Here is a 21,568-nt window from a genome sequence, read left to right on the forward strand (position 1 = left end):
GATGATGGCCTTATAGGCTGAGTTGCAAAGAAAAAGCCATATCTCAGACTGGCCAAAAGAAAGAAAAGATGAAGATGGGCAAAAGAACACAGACACTGAATAAAGGAACTGCCTAGAAGGCCAGCATCCCGGAGTCGCCTCCGCACTGTTGACTTTGAGACTGGTGTTTTGTGGGTACTATTTAATGAAGCTGACAGTTGAGGACTTGTGAGGCGTCTATTTCTCAAACTAGACACTCTAATGTACTTGTCCTCTTGCTCAGTTGTGCACCGTGGCCTTCCACTCCTCTTTCTATTCTGGTTAGAGACAGTTTGCGCTATTCTGTGAAGGGAGTAGTACACAGCGTTGTATGAGAGCTTCAGTTTCTTGGCAATTTCTAACATGTAATAGCCTTCATTTCTCAGAACAGGACTGACAAGTTTCAAAAGCAAGTTCTTTGTTTCTGGACATTTTGAGCCAGAACAACATGAACAATGTATACACTGCATTTATGATCAATTTGACGTTATTTTAATGGACAAAAAAATGTGCTTCATTTCTAAGTGACTGCAAACTCATTTTCAACATAAAAATGCACCTTTACAATAAAAGCATTACATGCATAATTGCATTTGCGGTCACTTTTGATAATGGTGTTTTCCGTGAATGGAACATTCGCGCTTTTAGCCTACTACCATCTGTGCATTGCTGCGCTTATAATGTGAAAAAAATAGCCTAATAGTTTATCAACCTTTTAAGCAAAACGTTCTGATCTGTTGCGTTAGCTACTTTGCACAAAAAATGTTTTTTTTTTTATGCTAGTGGTTGTATTAATTTACAATCTATCCCATCCCACAACTGTCACAGACTGTTTGGAACATTTATTTTTCGCACAGAATATAATAGGTTGACTTTTGTACTATGGGGGATAGTATATTGACATAGGCTAGTGCTTTTGCTATTTGTTAGGCCTACTAATCTTGTTGGCTGACGAAAAGTACATGTGGACAGTTCATCCAATATCTTCAATATGCCCCTCGGAATTGGATAAGGACGCTCGCAGTTGCGTTGCCGATGTGTCTGTCTTAACTTGTATCCTGTGAGAAAGACCCGATCATGTGATGGAGAGCCATGCGAGTGAGAGACGCTTCGGATTGCGCAGCACATTCAGGGCAAACGCAGTACTCCGGGCCGCAAAAGGCATGGATTTTTTTAGGGTGCATTATGGCAACAAAGGAGATGCTGCCATGTAATTTGAGGCATTATCAAGTGCTTGTCAAATTGTGAATGAGCGAGTATTTGAGTGTGTACAACATGCACAAAAAAGCAGACCTCATGCATTTCAAGCAACTTTTTTCAGATCATCATTTGAGTCTCAACTTGTAGCCTTACAATGTATTATAAATGAAAACATATAGCCCAACATTTGTAGAACAACTAGAGCTACATTAATAATTACAAATTAAACATATAGAAGTACTTACTTCTTTGTTAACAAGAGTAGCCGCATGTGCACACTCCCTCAAATCGTTTGGAGAAAATATGTATTATATTCAGCTTTTCTCAATTGTATTCTTCATACTATAAAATAATATAAAATAATGAAACAGAATTCTAAATAAATCCTGTCTGCTAAATGAACTAGTGTAGCCCACAGCCATTTGACACCGCCACATCAGGCCCTAACATAAGGACAACTCAGAGTATGCTCATCTTTTCTTCTGAAATAGACTACATTTTCTTTATATCATGCTTCTTTAAACCTGTCTAAAATAAATAATGGATTTATTGTGAAGGTGTAGGCTATATTACATGGATTTATTATCATTTTTAAAATATGTGGAATGTGTGGAAGCCAGGAGATGCTAAATGTGTTTATGTTAATTAATGGTCAATTACCGTGTGAGACCGACAGTTATTTGCTTGACAATCCCCAGCTGATGAAATTTTGTGACCACCACAGCCCTAGTCTGGAGGAAACCTGGCACCATCCCTATGGTGATGCATGGTGGTGGCAGCATCATGCTGTGGGGATGTTTTTCAGCGGCAGGGAATGGCAGACTAGTCATGACAGAGGGAAAGAGTAACAGAACAAAGTACAGAGAGATCATTGATGAAAACCTATTCCAGAGCGCTCAGGACCTCAGACCTCAGACCCTAAGCACACAGCAAAGACAACGCAGGAGTGGCTTCGGGACAAGTCTCTAAATGTCCTTGAGTGGCCCAGCCAGTACCCGGATTTAAACCCGATCCAACATCTCTGGAGAGACCTGAAAATAGCTGTGCAGCGACGCTCCCCATACAACTTGACAAAGCTTGAGAGGATCTGTAGAGAAGAATAGGAGAAACTCCTCAAATACAGGTGTGCCAAGCTTGTTGCGTCATACCCAAGAAGACTTGATGCTGTAATCACTGCCAAAGGTGCTTCAACAAAGTACTGAGTAAAGGGTCTAAATACTTATGTAAATGTGATATTTCAGTGTTTTTTTTATCAAGTAGCAAAAAAAACAACTGTTTTTGCTTTGTCATTATGGGGTATTGTCTGTAGATTGATGAGGAAAAAAATGATTTAATCAATTTTAGAATAAGGCTGTAACATAACATAATGTAGAAAAAGTCAAGGGGTGTGAATCATTTCTGAACGACCTTCAATAGATACACAACCTTTGTCAGTAAAAAAACTCAGTTGGGAGTGTAAAAGTCTCCCATTCAATTGTGTTCACTTTCAAGTTGTGGGCACAAAGACAATGAATGCCACCAGGGAAAGACAGAAAATCAAAAGCCAAATAAAAATTTGCTGCTGAAATGAACAAGAACAAGCCAGTAAGTTCAAAGACAAATCACTATAATTTATACCAAACACTTTACAACATTCATTACATTTTAATGATGTTTAAGTGTTAAGTACTTGAAGAAGATGGGGCTTTAAACGGATGTTCCAACTCTGTGGTCACAACTCTGTGGTCACTAAAGATCCCATGGCATTGCAAGAGTATTGGTGCTTTCAAGACAACGAGAAACTTGGGGAAAAAACTAGGTCAAATCATGACGTCAGTGATCTTCAGGTCAGAAAGTTGGAGCTCTAGAAAGATGCCAGAGCTTCCAACTTGGAATTATGAATAATGTGTAACAAAATATTTGTAGAAAACAAAAATGTAAAACTGTTACTTTTGTCCTCTGTAGAGGCGAGTGGATGGGCCATGTGGGGTAATTGGGGTACGGGTGAGTCTCCCCTTACATTCCAAAGAGCTTTGGGTGTCTAGAAAAGTGCAAATTAACAATAATAATAATTATTATTATTATTCAATGTTTTGCCATCTTCCATAGCTTGAAGACCATGCCTTTGTACAGAGATGGAAACTGGCGGACTGCAAGGGTATGTTAAGTTAAATAAAGTGCCTAAGTGACAAATAAAGTAACACGGTTGAAGCTTTCATCTTAAATTATTCCAAAATCAAATGGAAATGTCTGTGACACTCTGTATGTTTCAATTGTGGATTTTGAAAATAGAATAAAAATTCAAGATGTGTCAATTTGTTTGTCTACATGCCATTTTAAAAACAATGCAGCTATTGGAGTAAACCTATTTTGGGTTAAGACAAGTAACTATGAGTAAGGGCAAACATCATGATAAGCTCGCAAGCTGAGTTTGAATAAGACATCCGATTACCACTTTGCATTTAGAATGGTTAGTTTTATTATATCTAATAAATAACCAAATTCATTGATGGATCTCGTCTCCCCATCACACTCCCTCATCTGATTGTTCAAGTAAGTTCGTACCCCTCTCATTGCAAGGTTGCCATAAAGTGTTTCTTTACATAACATTTGACTGTTGTAAAGCACTGTAGTGAATATGCTCAATACAAATGCTAACATCTAGTGGTGACATGACAAACTGCATGTTACTGCATTTCGCAGCAACGTTTGTGAACTTGGGAACAGTGCAGTTTCAGATTTATTTGACACAAAGTTTAATTCATTCAGCCCCTTGTTTATTAGTGTGCTTGTGGTACTTCAGCACAAACACTTCTGCATTCTTATCCACAGCCATAGATAGATACATATTCACAAACCTAAGAAGGTAAACTGAATAATTGTTTTGTATTTATAGAGGATATAGTTGCTTCATGTAAACTACAAATCAAATGTTGTTAAATAATGTTAATTTTTATATTTTGTTAAAAAACCTACACTTCTGCTTTCTTATCCATTGCCATAGATATATTAGACTATCTACAGTATAAATCAGTAATTGGTGACTTTTGCCTCCCTAAAATCGCTATCACTATCGGACTCAGAAATCCCATATTGGTTGGGCTCTAGACTCTACAATCTGCAAAGGATTCTAACTAGCACCAAAAAGGGTTCCCTATGGGGACTAACCAAAGAATCCTATATGGTTGTACTTAGCATCTTTTGTTTTTAAGAGTTTATTCTACAGAACTGATCACTGGCTGGCCATGCCAGACTCACCTTCCACCACACACAACTCATTTCCAGTCGGTTGTCTTATGATATTGAGAGACTATATTCTATTGAGAGACGAATTGAATAGAGATGTTGTAGAGAGAGAGATGACGAGATGTTCTCGTGTGAGAGATGGCAGGTTAACGGAGATATTAGAGTGTAACGGAGATAACTCACTTGGCTTCCAGAGCCAGTGCGATGATCCCAGCAGCCAGGGGGGCTGAGGCTGACGTCCCCGTGTGGGAGTCTGTACACTTCTGTCTCAGGTCTGTAGTCACCTAGGAGAAGAGAGAGAGAGACGAGAGGAAACAACATCAGCTATATAGAGATCTCACCATGATTTGCATGGAAGTTTAACAACTTGTGTAAATGCTTTATTTATCTATGCAAAAGAAGTTTAAGTATGTGGATCTCAAGTAAGGATTTTGTCATTGGGTGACTTCTGCCTAGGCAATCTGGTCTCAGAGCATTTCGTATTATTCTGTACGTAAATCTCAGACACTCAATTTTCGTATGGTTGTATTCATTTGTGGATGTCCATCACAAATTTCATATGATATATTACAAAATATGTTACGAATTTGCAAAACATATGATATGTTATGAATTATAGCTCGGTGGCTAGCGTTAACTAGTTAGCTAGGCTAGGAGTTGGGGTTACGGTTACGGTTAAGTTTAAGAGTTAGGTCAAAGGGTTAAAGTTAGGGTTAGGGTTAGCTAAAAGAGTTAAGGTTAGTGAAAGGGTTAGCTAACATGCTAAGTAGTTGAAACATCAAAGATACCAGGCCTGGTCTTCATAGCAGGTTTTGAAAAGGCACTTGATAAAGTACGACTAGAATTTATATATAAATGCCTGGATTATTTGAATTTTGGTGAATCTCATATACATTCGGTTAAAGCTATGTACAGCAACCCCAGGTGTAAAATAGTAAATAATGGTTACTTCTCAACTTTTAAGAGGAGTATAACAAGGTTGTCCATTGTCTCCCTATCTATTTACTATGAAAAGTGTACCATATTACGTATTGGATCGCTAAAAGACACAGTGTTTACACTATCTTGTAGTTTACCAATAAATTGGGCAGATGGTGAAGTAGACATACTTGGTATTCATATCTCAATAAATGTAAATTAACTTATCACAATCAATTTCAATAGAAATGTAGCAAAAATAAAGCAGATTCTGCAACCATGGAGAGGTAGACACTTGTCTATTTATGGATAAATCACATTGATTAACTCTTTGGTCCTATCACAGTTTACTTACACTGCCTACTCCAGACAACTCGTTTTTTAAATCTTATGAGCCAAAATATTAAATTTAATTTGAAATGCTAAGACAGACAAAATTAAATGTGCCTATTCATATAATGAATACCCGTTTGGGGGGAAAAAATATTAAATTAAAAAATGTAAACATCTCACTCACTAAAAGCTTCCCTCATACATACGTTATACTTAAACTCAAAATGGTTCTCCAGTAGATTATTAAGGAAGGCTCATACTTTGTTCAAAACCAGCCTTTTTTGCCTTTATACAGATTACAACTTCTCATTTCTGACTGATTGAAAATTAAATTTTGTTTAAAGTATTGTCCTTTCTTAAACAAGCCATACAAAGCTGGTTACAATTTCAGTTTTATCCTCCAGAAAAGATAGAACAAATATTACAACAAATATTATGGTTAAACTCAAATACAGTATACTGATTAATAATAAAACATTCTTTATGGATTTTTGTGTGTGAACATTTTATTATATTTATTAATAATATTATGAATAGAAACGATGGCGTTATGTCACATATGCAGCTATCGAAAATATATGGGAATGTCTGCTCAATCCAGACTTAGAACCAATTGATTGCAGCATTACCACAAAAATGGAGGATGCAAGTTGAAGTAGGGAACTTGTTGGTCTGCCATATATTGTAGATACAAATTGTATGAAAATAAATGGCATAAATATAAAAATATACCAGTTTAATTTGAGGACAAAAAATGTTGACAGCTGCACCATACAGGTGGCAAAATAAATGGGAAGAGATTTTTGACGTACCGATTCCATGGCACATGGTTTTATGAACTGATACAAAAAAGCAACACTTGATTCGACACTTGTGTTTTTCAATTTAAATTATTATACAGCATTCTTGCCACCAACAGGATGCTATATATATGGGGCATACAACAATCTCATCTCTGTAGATTTTTGCTGCGAAGAGACAGAATCACTAGATCATTTATTCTGGTATTGCCCCTATGTAGCTTGTTTCTGGTCACAGGTTCAGGAATAGTTAAAAAATCACAACGTCCACTTAAAATTAACTTTACATATAGCAGTGTTGGGTGATTTTATATAATAATACTTGTTGGAAAGGTTTTCATCTTTAGTTCACAATTTGTGGATACTATACGATTAGAAAGGTTCAAAATGTATGTAAAACATCACAGCACAATTGAAAAATATATGGCACACGGAAACCAATGGAGGTTGGTCTATGGTGATAGGTGGGATGGGCTGAGTGTGGCTGAGGGGTGGGATTAAAGAGCTGAGGTCTATGGTGATAGGTGGGATGGGCTGAGTGTGGCATTAAAGAGCTGATGTTCGGTGATGTATTATTGTTATGTGATTGCTATATATAAAAGTATCATGTATGTAAAATGCATTACAGTGCCTTGCGAAAGTATTCGGCCCCCTTGAACTTTGCGACCTTTTGCCACATTTCAGATATAGATATAAGATATAAAACTGTATTTTTTTGTGAAGAATCAACAACAAGTGGGACACAATCATGAAGTGGAACAACATTTATTGGATATTTCAAAAAATTTTAACAAATCAAAAACTGAAAAAATGGGTGTGCAAAATTATTCAGCCCACTTAAGTTAATACTTTGTAGCGCCACCTTTTGCTGCGATTACAGCTGTAAGTCGCTTGGGGTATGTCTCTATCAGTTTTGCACATCGAGAGACTGAAGTTTTTTCCCATTCCTCCTTGCAAAACAGCTCGAGCTCAGTGAGGTTGGATGGAGAACATTTGTGAACAGCAGTTTTCAGTTCTTTCCACAGATTCTCGATTGGATTCAGGTCTGGACTTTGACTTGGCCATTCTAACACCTGGATATGTTTATTTTTGAACCATTCCATTGTAGATTTTGCTTTATGTTTTGGATCATTGTCTTGTTGGAAGACAAATCTCCGTCCCAGTCTCAGGTCTTTTGCAGACTCCATCAGGTTTTCTTCCAGAATGGTCCTGTATTTGGCTCCATCCATCTTCCCATCAAATTTAACCATCTTCCCTGTCCCTGCTGAAGAAAAGCAGGCCCAAACCATGATGCTGCCACCACCATGTTTGACAGTGGGTATGGTGTGTTCAGGGTGATGAGCTGTGTTGCTTTTACGCCAAACATAACGTTTTGCATTGTTGCCAAAAAGTTCAATTTTGGTTTCATCTGACCAGAGCACCTTCTTCCACATGTTTGGTGTGTCTCCCAGGTGGCTTGTGGCAAACTTTAAATTACACTTTTTATGGATATCTTTAAGAAATGGCTTTCTTCTTGCCACTCTTCCATAAAGGCCAGATTTGTGCAATATACGACTGATTGTTGTCCTATGGACAGAGTCTCCCACCTCAGCTGTAGATCTCTGCAGTTCATCCAGAGTGATCATGGGCCTCTTGGCTGCATCTCTGATCAGTCTTCTCCTTGTATGAGCTGAAAGTTTAGAAGGACGGCCAGGTCTTGGTAGATTTGCAGTGGTCTGATACTCCTTCCATTTCAATATTATCGCTTGCACAGTGCTCCTTGGGATGTTTAAAGCTTGGGAAATCCTTTTGTATCCAAATCCGGCTTTAAACTTCTTCACAACAGTATCTCGGACCTGCCTGGTGTGTTCCTTGTTCTTCATGATGCTCTCTGCGCTTTTAACTGAGACTATCACAGTGCAGGTGCATTTATACGGAGACTTGATTACACACAGGTGGATTGTATTTATCATCATTAGTCATTTAGGTCAACATTGGATCATTCAGAGATCCTCACTGAACTTCTGGAGAGAGTTTGCTGCACTGAAAGTAAAGGGGCTGAATAATTTTGCACGCCCAATTTTTCAGTTTTTGATTTGTTAAAAAAGTTTGAAATATCCAATAAATGTCGTTCCACTTCATGATTGTATCCCACTTGTTGTTAATTCTTCACAAAAAAATACAGTTTTATATCTTTATGTTTGAAGCCTGAAATGTGGCAAAAGGTCGCAAAGTTCAAGGGGGCCGAATACTTTCGCAAGGCACTGTATGCTAGCTATCAATACTCTTATACAAATGCTTGTTTAGCTATAGTTCAATAGCATATTTTGAAACTCTGAGATGACAGTGTTGTTAACAAAAGTCTAAGCTTGAGAGCAAATATATTTATTTAATTTCATTTGCGATTTTCATGAATAGTTAACGTTGCGTTATGCTAATGAGCTTGAGGCTATAAATAGGATCCCGGATACGGGATTGCTCGTTGCATGAAGTTAAGCTAAAAACTGACCAGAAGCGGGCGGGCGGAGCAAGTAGAGAGAGGCGGGTGGAAAGGATGGGACAGGCAGAGCAGTGAATGTATGCTAGCAGGATAGTCTCCAATCATCTTTGCTGATAGTGATGTTGTGTTTCTATAAGCATTTCGCTACACCCACAATAACATCTGCTAAACATGTGTATGTGACCAATAAAATTAGATTTGATAGGTGGATGAATTGGTCTAATTTAGCATGTATGCTAAAGCCTCAACCCTTAACTACCTCTTCCAATTCAAATGAGCTCGAAAGAGAGTGAATGATAACATGATTTCTATTGTTTTGTGTGACTACAGTGGCAGCGATAAAACGCAAAAATAGAGACACGCTCTAATTGAGCAAGGCATCAAAGCGGACCCGCCCTGCTTCGGTTGGGTCATTATACTTCAAAACAATGCATTCCAAAATAAATAATACACATGCTCGCCTTCGGTGAGTTTAGGCCATTAGTTTGGTATGAATCAATGTCTTTTTCACGTGGAGGTTTACTCTGCTGTAGATATGAGTGTGTTTGTGTGCCAGTGTCAATCTATTTCTATGAGGTTTCCTCATGTGTGTATGGGTGTATGTGTTTGTGTATCAGAGGTACTTGCTAAAAGTTTCTGGTTAAGGTTGCCATTACTGTGGGTGTGTGGGTGGATCATTATTCCAAATTATTAGGAGACTGTTTTATGTTGTGCTTTTGTGCTTTATTGTGTGTGATGAAGAGATCCTCCTGGACCTCGAGGGATTGCTAATGATGCCTCACTATCTGTTTCTCATTGGGGTTTCCGGAGCTGAAAATATGTGGCGAGTGTAGGTGTGAAGGTGGAAGTGTGTATGTATGTGTGTATCAGTGGTACTCACCCACCAAATTACTATTATTATTATTTGTATTATTATTATTACTCACTATCTGTTTCTCGTTGGGGTTCCCAGAGCTGAAGGTGGTGGCGAGGGTGGAGGAGCAGGCCTCGCTGTACCAGGGTACCATGCCGTACTGGGTGGTGCTGCTAATGGATAGTGTGTAGATGCTGTTGGTGTAGCCGTCACAGTTACAGCTGTCCTTCTCACGACCACCATTCCCCGATGCCCACACAAAGATGGAGCCCAGCCTGCCTCGGCCCTGGAAATGTACACATATAGGTAAGGATAACACACAGGCATCTAGAACACACACAAGAACAGATAACACACATACACACATTTAAACAAACATACAGTACACACAGGCATAGATAGCACACCCACACATTCCAGTGTGTGTATGTGGAGAGATGGATAGAGATGGAGTTTTTTTTGTGTGTGTGTGCATGCGTGGATGCATTTGTTTCAAGTTGAGAGACTGATAGTACGAAATATTTCACCAGACAAGGATGGTTTCCCCCATTCTGCAAAAGCCTTGACATCCCTTCCCTCCCTATGATACTGTATGTTATTGTATTTCTACTGACAAACACTGTACTGCTGCTGGCATACACTGCATTCGGAAAGTGTTAAGACCCCTTGACTTTTTCTACATTTTGTTACATTACAGCACCAATCTAAAATGTATTAAATTGTCCCCCCCATCAATCTACACACAATACTACATAACGACAAAGCAAAAAAATGTTTTATTTTTATTTTGCAAATGTATAAAAAAAATGTAAAACTGAAATATTACATTTACATAAGTATTCAGACCCTTTACTTTGTTGAAGTACCTTTGGCAGTGATTACAGCCTCGAGTCTTCTTGGGTATGACGCTACTTGGCACACCTGTATTTGGGGAGTTTCTCCCATTCTTCTCTGCAGACCCTCTCAAGCTCTTTCAGGTTGGATGGGGAGCTTCGCTGCACAGCTATTTTCAGGTCTCTCCAGAGATTTTGGATCTGGTTCAAGTCCTGGCTCTGGCTGCCTCAAGGACATTCAGAGACTTGTCCCGAACCACTCCTGCGTTGTCTTGTGTGCTTAGGGTTGATGTCCTTTTGGAAGGTGAACCTTCGCCCCCAGTCTTAGGTTCTGAGCGCTCTGGAACAGGTTTTCATCAAGGATCTCTCTGCTGCCACCACGATGCTTCACCTCAGGGATGGTGTCAGGTTTCCTTCAGACGTGACGCTTGTCATGTGCCTTTCACTGAGGAGTGGACTGATTGGTGGAGTGCTGCAGAGATGGTTGTCCTTCTGGAAGGTACTCCCATCTCCACAGTGGAAGTCTGGAGCTCTGTCAGAGTGACCATTGGGGTCTTGGTCACCTCCCTGACAATGGCCCTTCTCCCGCGTTTGCTCAATTTGGCCGGGCAGCCAGCTCTAGGAAGAGTCTTAGTGGTTCCAAACTTCAAACATGATGGAAGACACTGTGTTTTTGGGTACCTTCAATGCTGAAGAAATGTTTTAGTATCCATCCCCAGACCTGTGCCGTGATACAATCCTGTCTCGGAGCTCTACAGACAATTCCTTCAACCACATGGCTTGGTTTTTGCGTGTGAATACATATGTAAGTTGTATTTATTTTACTAGGCGAGTCAGTTAAGAACAAATTCTTATTTTCAATGACAGCCTAGGAACTGACAGCCTAGGAACTGCTTTGTTCAGGGGCAGAACGACAGATTTTTTACCTTGTCAGCTCAGGGATTTGATCTTGCAACCTTTCGGTTACTAATCCAAAGCTCTAACCACTAGACTACCTGCCTCTACCTAAGGTAAATCTGTTTTTTTATTTTGTAATAAATTTGCAAACATTTCTAAAAACCTGTTTGATTTGTCATTATCGGACATTGTGTGTAATTTAATCAATTTTAGAATAAGGCTGAAATGTAATAAAATATGGAAAAGGTCTAGGGGTTTGAATACTTTCCGAATGCACTGTAATTCATAAACAATGGCAGGCTATTTACTGTACACAGTTAGTTGACTGTGATTTGTTAGACAGATAAATTAGGGCATCATTGTACTGGGAGGAGCGGCCTCATGATACAGTATAATATTATCTACTGAATACACTTATATCCACCTCCTCTCCATCTTTCATCTCCATAAAGATGCCATTAGTTACAACTAAATGAAACAGATTAATTGGGCCTTTCCATCACAACAGGTGGTAAGCATATCTCAATAAAGATATACTTTGAAGCTTTTTTTCTTTTCATAACCAAATATGAGAAGAGGTATACTGAGGATATACTGAGGAGAAGATATCATTTGGAGGGAGAGGGAGAGAGAAAGGAGCTAGGGAGAGAGAGAAAACGAGGTGGAAAAAGACAACATTCAATAATGAAAAGGATATGAGCAGAGTGGCACAGTTGGACAGATATGAAGAAATAGAGGGATTGATTGAAAGAGGTTGCATAAAAGAGCAGGGGAGAGAGCGAGATGAAGGGAGGGATAGAGGGGCTAAATAGGCACACACTCTACCTCACACTGCATTGTGCCTCAACTCCAGCTGAGACTGAGATGAGAAGCAGTGGAGGTGGGCGTGGGAGTGCCAGCGACATGAACAAAACAAATCATATCTCACACAAGCACATGCACACACAACACTGCTTAGGGAACTTAGCCACAGTCTGTATGGATTTAAAGTAGTGCTGTGAGAATGTTATTTCCTAATCCCTGTCCTCTGTGGAGGGTTTGCCCCAGCATGATTTAGTGGGACTCTCCTGCTCACCACTGGATGGGCATTTAAAAGGCCAACAGCCCTCACAATCCCTATTTTATTCTCACCACTGATGCATTGCTTGTTTTCTTAATGACTAAATCAACAGGTATTCCTAATCTTTCCGGGAATGTCCTGTTTTGCTGCAGGCATTTATTTTCTTTCCATTGCTCTATAATCCTGTAGGTTAGCATTTTTCATCAAATTGTACTGGAGGCAGCTCTGCAGAGTGGTCACTAGCTGGTACAACCATGAATTCAAAACCTGATTTTAAACTTAACCCTGACCTTAACCACACTGCTAACCCTAATGTCTAACCATAACTTCAAATTAGCAACAAAAAGTACACTTTTTTCATGAATTTTTACAGTATAGCAAAGTATGGCTTTGCAGCTGGCCTATCTAAGACTCATAACAATAAGCATCAACCTGCCATTAAACTAGTGTTAGATATGAGATTTTACTATATGAATCATATGTCTTCCATTAAAACTCCCTCTCCCACATTTTTACAAAGATGGCTATTCGCTATTCCAGGGTTTCTCAAACCTTTTGGGACCGGGGACCCTTTTTGTGATAGCAAATTCATCAGGGACCCCCTCATAATCAGAACACAGCTTGAGTGAGATAAAAAATAGCATACAAGGAGGTCTACTATAACTTTGGCAAGTGCATGGCCGGACGAACCAAGTCTCAGGTCCTGGAAGGAACATTTAAGTCTTTAAGCTAATTTCCTGCAATTCCACACATTTTGTCAAGGGGCAGAGAGATTTTTTTTTATGTTACAACTTTAAAAAATTGCAGTTTTAAAGCTTAAATTACAGTGCATAAAAAAATGGGGAATACAAGAAGTATCGAGTTGAAATATTTGTAATTGGTAGACTACAGTGAATACCAATATGCCTGTGAGCATCTCAGACCCATGTTGCCCAGAGTTAAGAACAGAAATTGTAGAATAATAATATTACATTGTATTATTTTACAACCTTTAAACTTATTCCACAGATCCCTTGGCCAAAATTGGTTTAATCTGTTGTTGTTAGTAATATTCATTAAAGATTTGTTATATATATTTTGATATCTGGCCACGGACCCAACTTTGAGAACCCCTGCTCTATTTCCCTCCTGTCTAAATCTGACCCTACGTCAGCAATTTCTCTCCTATTTCTTCTCTCCCATTTGTCATTCCACCATTGTATTAATGGGTTTCTGTTAATGTCCCATGCTGACACATGAGGAATGGTCTCGTTAACCTCAGATGATTTGTCCAATCCATCTGGGGCTCACTCCATCAAACCCAATGGGCCTGCTCGGACTCAGAGGGCAGGGGAAGAAACTAGGCGAGGGGATTGTATGTGGTTCTACGAGATGTGTATGATGGGTATGGCATGGATATTGTATTGGGTGTACAGGTCTACAGCGTGCTCTCTGCTAAGCCAATAACATACTCTCAGTAAACCCATCAAATAAGACAGTGGTGAATAGTTACAGTTCTGGCGTGACATGACAGTAATTCCTGCTGGTGCTCCAGGCCAGAACACGCTCTAGATCAAGTATGGCGGTTTCATCACTTGTCAGAGTTTTACTTTAGAAATAATTTATACTGGATATCATAATGGAAAACCTAATCATCTTCTAAGATAATTTGTGAGTATGTGTGTATAACGTAGAATTTGATACAGCAGTACGGTGAGTCCAAGACTAGTTTCCACTCTGGGACAATACAGTTGATCCTATCCTTTCTATGTGTTTTTCTTTGAAACAACATCTGGTAAGTATGTATCATGAACCATGTTTGCTCCAGTAATGACTGACCTCAGTGACTCCTCGGAGGAAGGCCTCCTTGGCTAGCTTGGCGGGGCCGTCTACAGTCTTCCCATCATCCTCTGGGCCCCAGCTGGCGCTGTAGATGTGGATGTGCTGTGAGTTCAGACTGAGGGAGTGGGCCTCCACCATGTCTGTCACCTCCCCGTCCAGCATACGCACACCTGAACACACACACATGCATACAAGTGCACACACGCACGCACACGCGCACACACACACACACACACACACACACACACACACACACACACACACACACACACACACACACACACACACACACACACACACACACACACACACACACACACACACACACACACGCACATGCACACACACACACACAAGGAGAGATAGAAAGAGTGGGGGGTGAAGTCAGAGGGGAAATAAACAAAATAATACAGGCAGGGTGAGGCAGAAAGGGAAAAAAAGGTGAAGGTGACAGAGAGAGACAGCATGAGAGGAGAAGTAGCAGGGAACAGATCAAAATGTACAGAACGGTTACCTGGAGGAAAAAGTGGGAGGGTTATGATTTTTCAATTTCAGTCAAGGAGAGAGTTTAGTATTTTTAAATCTAATCCAGGGGAGGGTCATGTAATTTGTAATGGATGAAATTTCAATATTTATCAGTGTTTTAGAATTAGTCGTTTATTAGGCTATATATCGATGTGTGCCTGATTCCGCCCCTCATCTCTGATTCTCCGCTGGGCACGCAATATCAATTGCGCCTACAAGCTATTTAATGTGGTCTCTAAAAAAACGATCCATAGCCTTTTGACTATAGCCTACGAAGTGCATGCTCAGGGAAGCACAGAGCAAAGTCATATTTCTAAAATAGCTGCTGGGATGGTGTAAATAAAACTAGGCTGCATTACACACTGCAATGGATATGCCAACCCTGAGCCCCAGCCTCCTCTGCTCTTGCTGATCAAAAATGTTTTGCTGTGCTGTGTCGGGTTACGGTGGCAGTTGTGGAGGAGAGTCAAAGGTTTTTTCCCGAAAATTATTTTTGATTAGGCCTATTCCAAAATCTTAAGCACAGACTAGCCTATAGGCTATGTTCTGTTCAGTTTGAGAAGGAGAGCATTTAGATGAGAAAGAGGACCCGGAGGCAAACTTTGAAACACTATATATAGAAAAGTATGTGGACACCCTTCAAATTAATGGATTCAGCTATTTCAGCCACACCCATTGCTGACACATGTATAAAATTGAGCACACAGCCATGCAATCTCCATAGACAAACAGCAGTAGAATGGATTTACTGAAGAGCTCAGTGACTTTCAACGTGTCACCGTCATAGGATGCCACCTTTCCAACAAGTCAGTTCGGTCAAATTTCTGCCCTGCTAGAGCTGTCAACTGTAAGTGCTGTTTGTGAAGTGGAAATCTCTACGAGCAACAATCTCTACAAGCCACGAAGTGGTAGGCCACACAAGCTCACAGAACAGGACCACCGAGTGCGGAAGCACATAGCGCATAAAAATCGTCTGTCCTTGGTTTCAACACTCACTACCGGGTTTCAAACTACCTCTGGAAGCAAATTCAGCACAATAACTGTTCGTCTGGAGCTTCATAAAATGGGTTTCCATGACCGAGCAGCCTCACACAAGCCTAAGATCCCTGCCAATCGTCGGCTGGAGTGGTGTAAAGCTCGCGGCCATTGGACTCTGGAGCAGTGGAAACACGTTCTCTGGAGTGATGAATCACGCTTCACCATCTGACAGTCCGACGGACAAATCTGGGTTTGGCAGATAGCAGGAGAATGATACCTGCCCCAATGCATAGTGCCAACCATAAAGTTTGGTGGTGGAGGAATGATGGTCTGGGGCTGTTTTTCATAGTTTGTGTTAGGCCCCTTAGTTCCATTGAAGAGAAATCTTAACAATTCTGTGCTTCCAACCTTTTGGCAACAGTTTGCAGAAGGCTCTTTCCTGTTTCATAATGCCCCTGTGCACAAAGTGAGGTCCCGTGCACAAAGTGATGTCTATACAGAAATGGTTTGTGGAAGAACTTGACTGGCGAGCACATATTCTTGACCTCAACCCCATAGAACACCTTTGGAATGAATTGGAACACCGACTGCAAGCCAGGCCTTATCGCCCAACATCAGTGCCCAACCACAATAATGCTCTTGTGGCTGAATGGAAGTCCCCACATCTAGTGGAAAGCCTTCCCAGAAGAGTGGAGGCTGTTATGGCAGAAAAGGGGGGACCATATCATAGATTTTTATTAAAAATAATATAATTCTTGCACATGATGTATTTATCACAGTTATTGACCTCACAATTAGCCAGATTCGAGTAACTTACATTGTGGTCCTGAAACTTGAAGCAGCAGCCACGACACAATCAATCGGAAATGGACAGCTTATGGTGCTGAAAGTAGGCAAATGCGAGTAGGCATAATTCATTTAAACCATCTTCATTTTAGATAGACTTCATTGAGAACAAGAGGGCTTTGTCGTGGAGACTATTTCTTCCTATTTAAGAAATAAGAGGTAGGCCTACCTGTTTGACAGACAAAATTAGGTCATAGGCTGCTATATACATAGATTTTTCGGTCAATTCAACCACCCACCATGCACTCTTTAAAAAGCCTACCTCTGTGTCAGTGAAGGGCTGTTAAGTTAAAGCCAGGACTCAAATTGATGGTGGTTTGAGAGGGTATGCCATAGGCCTACCTTTTATTGAAGAAAATGGCAAAAAGCTCAGGCCTACCCCTTGTTAGCTTCAGATTTTGAAGAAAATTTCTTTCAGCCAATCATCAATCATCAATTTCTCTCAGCCAATCATTAGTAATATGTGTAAGTGTTGTGCTTGTTGAAAGTCCTTCTTAAAATTGAACAAATCCGATTATATAAAGTAATATATAACAATGCTGGTCCACGATGCTTTATGCTAGAAACAAGCTGCAAAATACCCAGGAAAGACATGACTCCAATGCATATGGGTATATCATTGTTTCGTTTCTTTGACATTCAGAGGCTGAATTTGCTTGGAAAGTAATCTAATTCTGTCACTATCAATTGATTAAGCTATTCACTTTCTGCAAAAATAGAAGATGTTTAAACCCAGACAGCTTTAGGGAATCACTTGTGACTTTCTCTCATTGGGTGAAGCCACAGAAGAAGAGTAGCCAGCAGTTAAAGCTTAAATGTTTCTGTGTTGGTAAACCTACTCTGTCATGGGTGGAAAGGTAGACCTACTCTGTCATGGGTGGAAAGGTAGACCTACTCTGTCATGGGTGGAAAGGTAGGCCTACTCTGTCATGGGTGGAAAGGTAGACCTACTCTGGTGGAAAGGTAGACCTACTCTGTCATGGGTGGAAAGGTAGACCTACTCTGTCATGGGTGGAAAGGTAGACCTATTCTGTCATGGGTGGAAAGGTAGGCCTACTCTGTCATGGGTGGAAAGGTAGACCTACTCTGTCATGGGTGGAAAGGTAGGCCTACTCTGTCATGGGTGGAAAGGTAGACCTACTCTGTCATGGGTGGAAAGGTAGACCTACTCTGTCATGGGTGGAAAGGTAGGCCTACTCTGTCATGGGTGGAAAGGTAGACCTACTCTGTCATGGGTGGAAAGGTAGGCCTACTCTGTCATGGGTGGAAAGGTAGGCCTCCTCTGTCATGGGTGGAAAGGTAAGCCTAACTTTTGACAGTACCATGCTCAGATTCCTAATGACGTCTAAGATTGAATTATTTGCAAACAGGGACAGTTTTGTTGCAAACAAGACACACGGATTTGGCATTGGAGAAATATGAGATAAACACATTCTCCTATCTCGCTGTCTATTCTTAGCATATCATTTTGGTAATTTGTGTGATATAAAAAAAAGATTCCACTAATATGCAAAGTTACGTAGAATTGCATGACATTTTTATAAAGGCTATTTTTTCATCGGACCTGCAAAGACGATGATAGATTAATTTAATGCTTTTACTATATAGGAGATCTTTCCACCCCGACTCTTGTCCACGGTTGTCTGTGAATCCACAACCTTTTGGCCCACAGCCCTGTGTGCTATAAACATTCCTGCATTGCCATGTAATGCTGACAGGACAAAGAACAGTTTCTAAAACTGCATATCTAAGGCTCTGGTCTGTCCAAAAAGTGAGGGTAAACTGCTATCCATTTTGTTTTAATTATTATTTTGGGTATAGGGGAGGGTCACTTGTTTGTTTTCAAGTGTTCAGGGAGGGTTTAGCTAAACATATTTTGCTGAAAGGAGGGCCATCCATTTTCGTTTCAGAGAGATCAGATTTTCTCCATGTAACCCTTATTGTAAATAACATTCACTCCCTCGGTGTTATAAACATGATGCAGTTGGGAAACAAAGCCTTGTGTGTCTGGCTGTCATACTGACAAACACAGTCTGACTGGGGAGACAAAGGGCTTATGAGCCTGTCACACTGCCAGATGTGATGAGCAATCGTTCTCTCAGACACACACACACACGCGCACACACACACACACACACACACACACACACACACACACACACACACACACACACACACACACACACACACACACACACACACACACACACACACACACACACACACACACACACACACACACACACACTTTGGCCATTAAAACAAGAGTCAAGACCTTCTCCTCCAAGAAACCACCAGGTAAGACAACAGACAGACAACTCACAAAAAAACACAAAAACAACACAACATTCCTTCTAACGAATGAGTGTTGGAGAGTTAATGGTGCCTCCAACAGCGTCTGTGACCTTGAGAGAAACAAACCGGCCCATCTTTTATCATAATACCTGAACTGGCCTGTCTGCAGCTTTGATGTGGGCCGCCTCAGAACAGTAATGGGAGCTGTGAGCCGTGTGTGTGTGTGGGATGAGTGTGTATGTGTGTGGGTGTGTGGAGACACACCCGATGGGGAACGAGGCACACAGCAAACTGTGTTGTTTATTAACAATTGTGTAACCCTGGGACATGGGCAGATTGTCAGAGGAATATGTGTGGAGCAGGAGCCAATGAGCTGTTAGAGCAGGAGATGCATGCTAATGAAGACTAGGAGGAGTAGGAGAGTTATGGCTACAATCTGTGGAAGGGACTGCCCTCAGGGCTCCACTGAGTCTTGTTGGCTGGCTGCTTGTCTTTGACAGTGCTTAGGGACACAAGTTGGTAAGGGCCAGAAAGTGGCTTGAAAGAATCCATTAGACTGATTAGAGTACTTGTCTTCGACGAAAGATTAGAGACAAAAGTTGGTAAATATTCAGAAGTGACGGATAGCAAGTCATGTTCTACTGAACATGACTCCGGTTCATCTGACAGTAGACCCAAGTCAACCAATCATTGTTGGCCATTGGCAAAGCCTTCTTCAATTACAGCATGCCTCATTCACCTCCAATTTTGGTGTTGTATGCCACGCCCACCCCACATACGTTGTTGTTGGCGGCTGCAGCAACCTCTCCAGCACACCGTGTTCCATGTCTAGATGAGCGAGAGATACAGAAAAAGAGAGAGACACAGAGAAAGAGAGAGACATGGAGACAGAGAGAGCGAAAGAGAGAGGAAGTGAAAGAGAGACAGACAAAAAGAGAGAGAGAGAGAAGAGAGCAGTTAGGATTTATGACCAAAAACACTCCTTTCTTCTCAACCACCCTGAACAGTGCAGGGCTCTTCAAAAACAATACCTCACAGAACGACTGCTAAAAATACACAGCAGCACACCAACGAATAGACGAAAAACACATGGAGGGCCAATGCTGCTGAAGGACCTATAATAAGCAATCGCAGGTAAACACTCCCCACTGGACAGAAAGGAAGGGAAAAAGACCATGAATACATACTCTACCAAGAACTTGTGTCCAATTTGTCTATAACTACCAATTCCCCTTTGCACAGAGGATGGGAATGAATAACATGAACCTGGGTGGAAGGACAAAAGTTCTATACAAGGTCCCCAGCTAGCACATTTGGAACCTTGGAAGTATGTTTTTGGTTTCCCATTGGTTCTGATAACAGAAATAAAAATGTCCCCTTATTGAATGTTTCAATTAAACTTTCAATAACACTGCTAGCTTATTTTGGGTTAACTTTTTTTTCAACTCCAAGCACAGATACAGTATGACGCATGGAAATGAATTTGCTTAGGCATTAATGATGCAAACAGTTTTTTTTTTATTGTGAAATGGCATCAGTGAGATTTGAACCTATGATCGTTTGTTCTCTATCCATGGAATTAGGGATGTGCCACCAGGATGGAGCTAACATGCCATGTTCTTTTACGCATACAAAACAGTTCATTATAGTCTATTCAAACAGACCCCATTTCAAAGGAAACAAGCACTCATTAAGAGTGGCCAATTAGTGGATATCCAACACACCTGAACACACTTAACAAGATAGAGGATAGAGAGAGTTCTGTTGATGCTGAGAACGGAATGTACAGTATATGTTTTTAAAAAACATTCTTGAAATATTTTCTGAACATTACTAAAGTTATCTTGTGTTTTTTTATGGAACGTTTTCTTCATGTTCTTAGAACGGAATGTATACTGAATAAACATATAAACGCAACATGCAACAATTTCAAAGGTTTTGCTGAGTTACAGTTCATATAAAGAAATCAGTCAATTGAAATAAATGAATTAGGCCTTCTGCTATGGATTTCACATGACTGGGCAGGGGCCTGGGAAGGCATAGGCCCACCCACTTGGTAGCCTGGCCTACTCACTGGGGAGCCAGGCCCAGCCAATCAGAATTAGTTTCCCCCTGCAATAGGACTTTATTACAGACAGAAATACTCCTAAACACAGTTTATGTTAGACAAATTAACATTCAATTCTCTGGCAACTGCTCTGGTGGATATTCCTACAGTCAGCATGCAAATTGCACGCTCCTTCAAAACTTGAGACATCTGTGGCATTGTGTTGTTAATTAGCTTCTTGATATTCCACACCTGTCAGGTGGATGGATTATAAAGAATAAATTGCTCACTGATGGGGATGTAAACAAATTTGTGCACAACTTTTCTTCTGGGATGCTTACTTGTTTTGAAATCAAATCAAATCAAATGTATTTGTCACATACACATGGTTAGCAGATGCTAATGCGAGTGTAGTGAAATGCTTGTGCTTCTAGTTCCGA

The 21,568-nt window shown here is 40.4% G+C and overlaps 1 protein-coding gene across 1 annotated transcript in view; it reads right to left on the reverse strand.

The window, feature by feature from the left end:
* Positions 1-21,568, reverse strand: part of LOC135509231 (furin-like) — a 222,699-nt gene that overhangs the window by 31,520 nt on the left and 169,611 nt on the right. Inside the window, exons 7-10 of the mRNA XM_064929720.1 lie at positions 19,821-19,909; positions 14,435-14,607; positions 9,900-10,112; positions 4,627-4,727 (exon numbers count right to left, since the gene is read on the reverse strand). Coding sequence (XP_064785792.1) covers positions 4,627-4,727; positions 9,900-10,112; positions 14,435-14,607; positions 19,821-19,909 — 576 coding nt within the window. The remainder of the gene's footprint in view (positions 1-4,626; positions 4,728-9,899; positions 10,113-14,434; positions 14,608-19,820; positions 19,910-21,568) is intronic.

This window comes from Oncorhynchus masou, chromosome 22 (genome assembly GCF_036934945.1).
Source record: "Oncorhynchus masou masou isolate Uvic2021 chromosome 22, UVic_Omas_1.1, whole genome shotgun sequence".
Classification (NCBI taxonomy): Eukaryota; Metazoa; Chordata; class Actinopteri; order Salmoniformes; family Salmonidae; genus Oncorhynchus; species Oncorhynchus masou.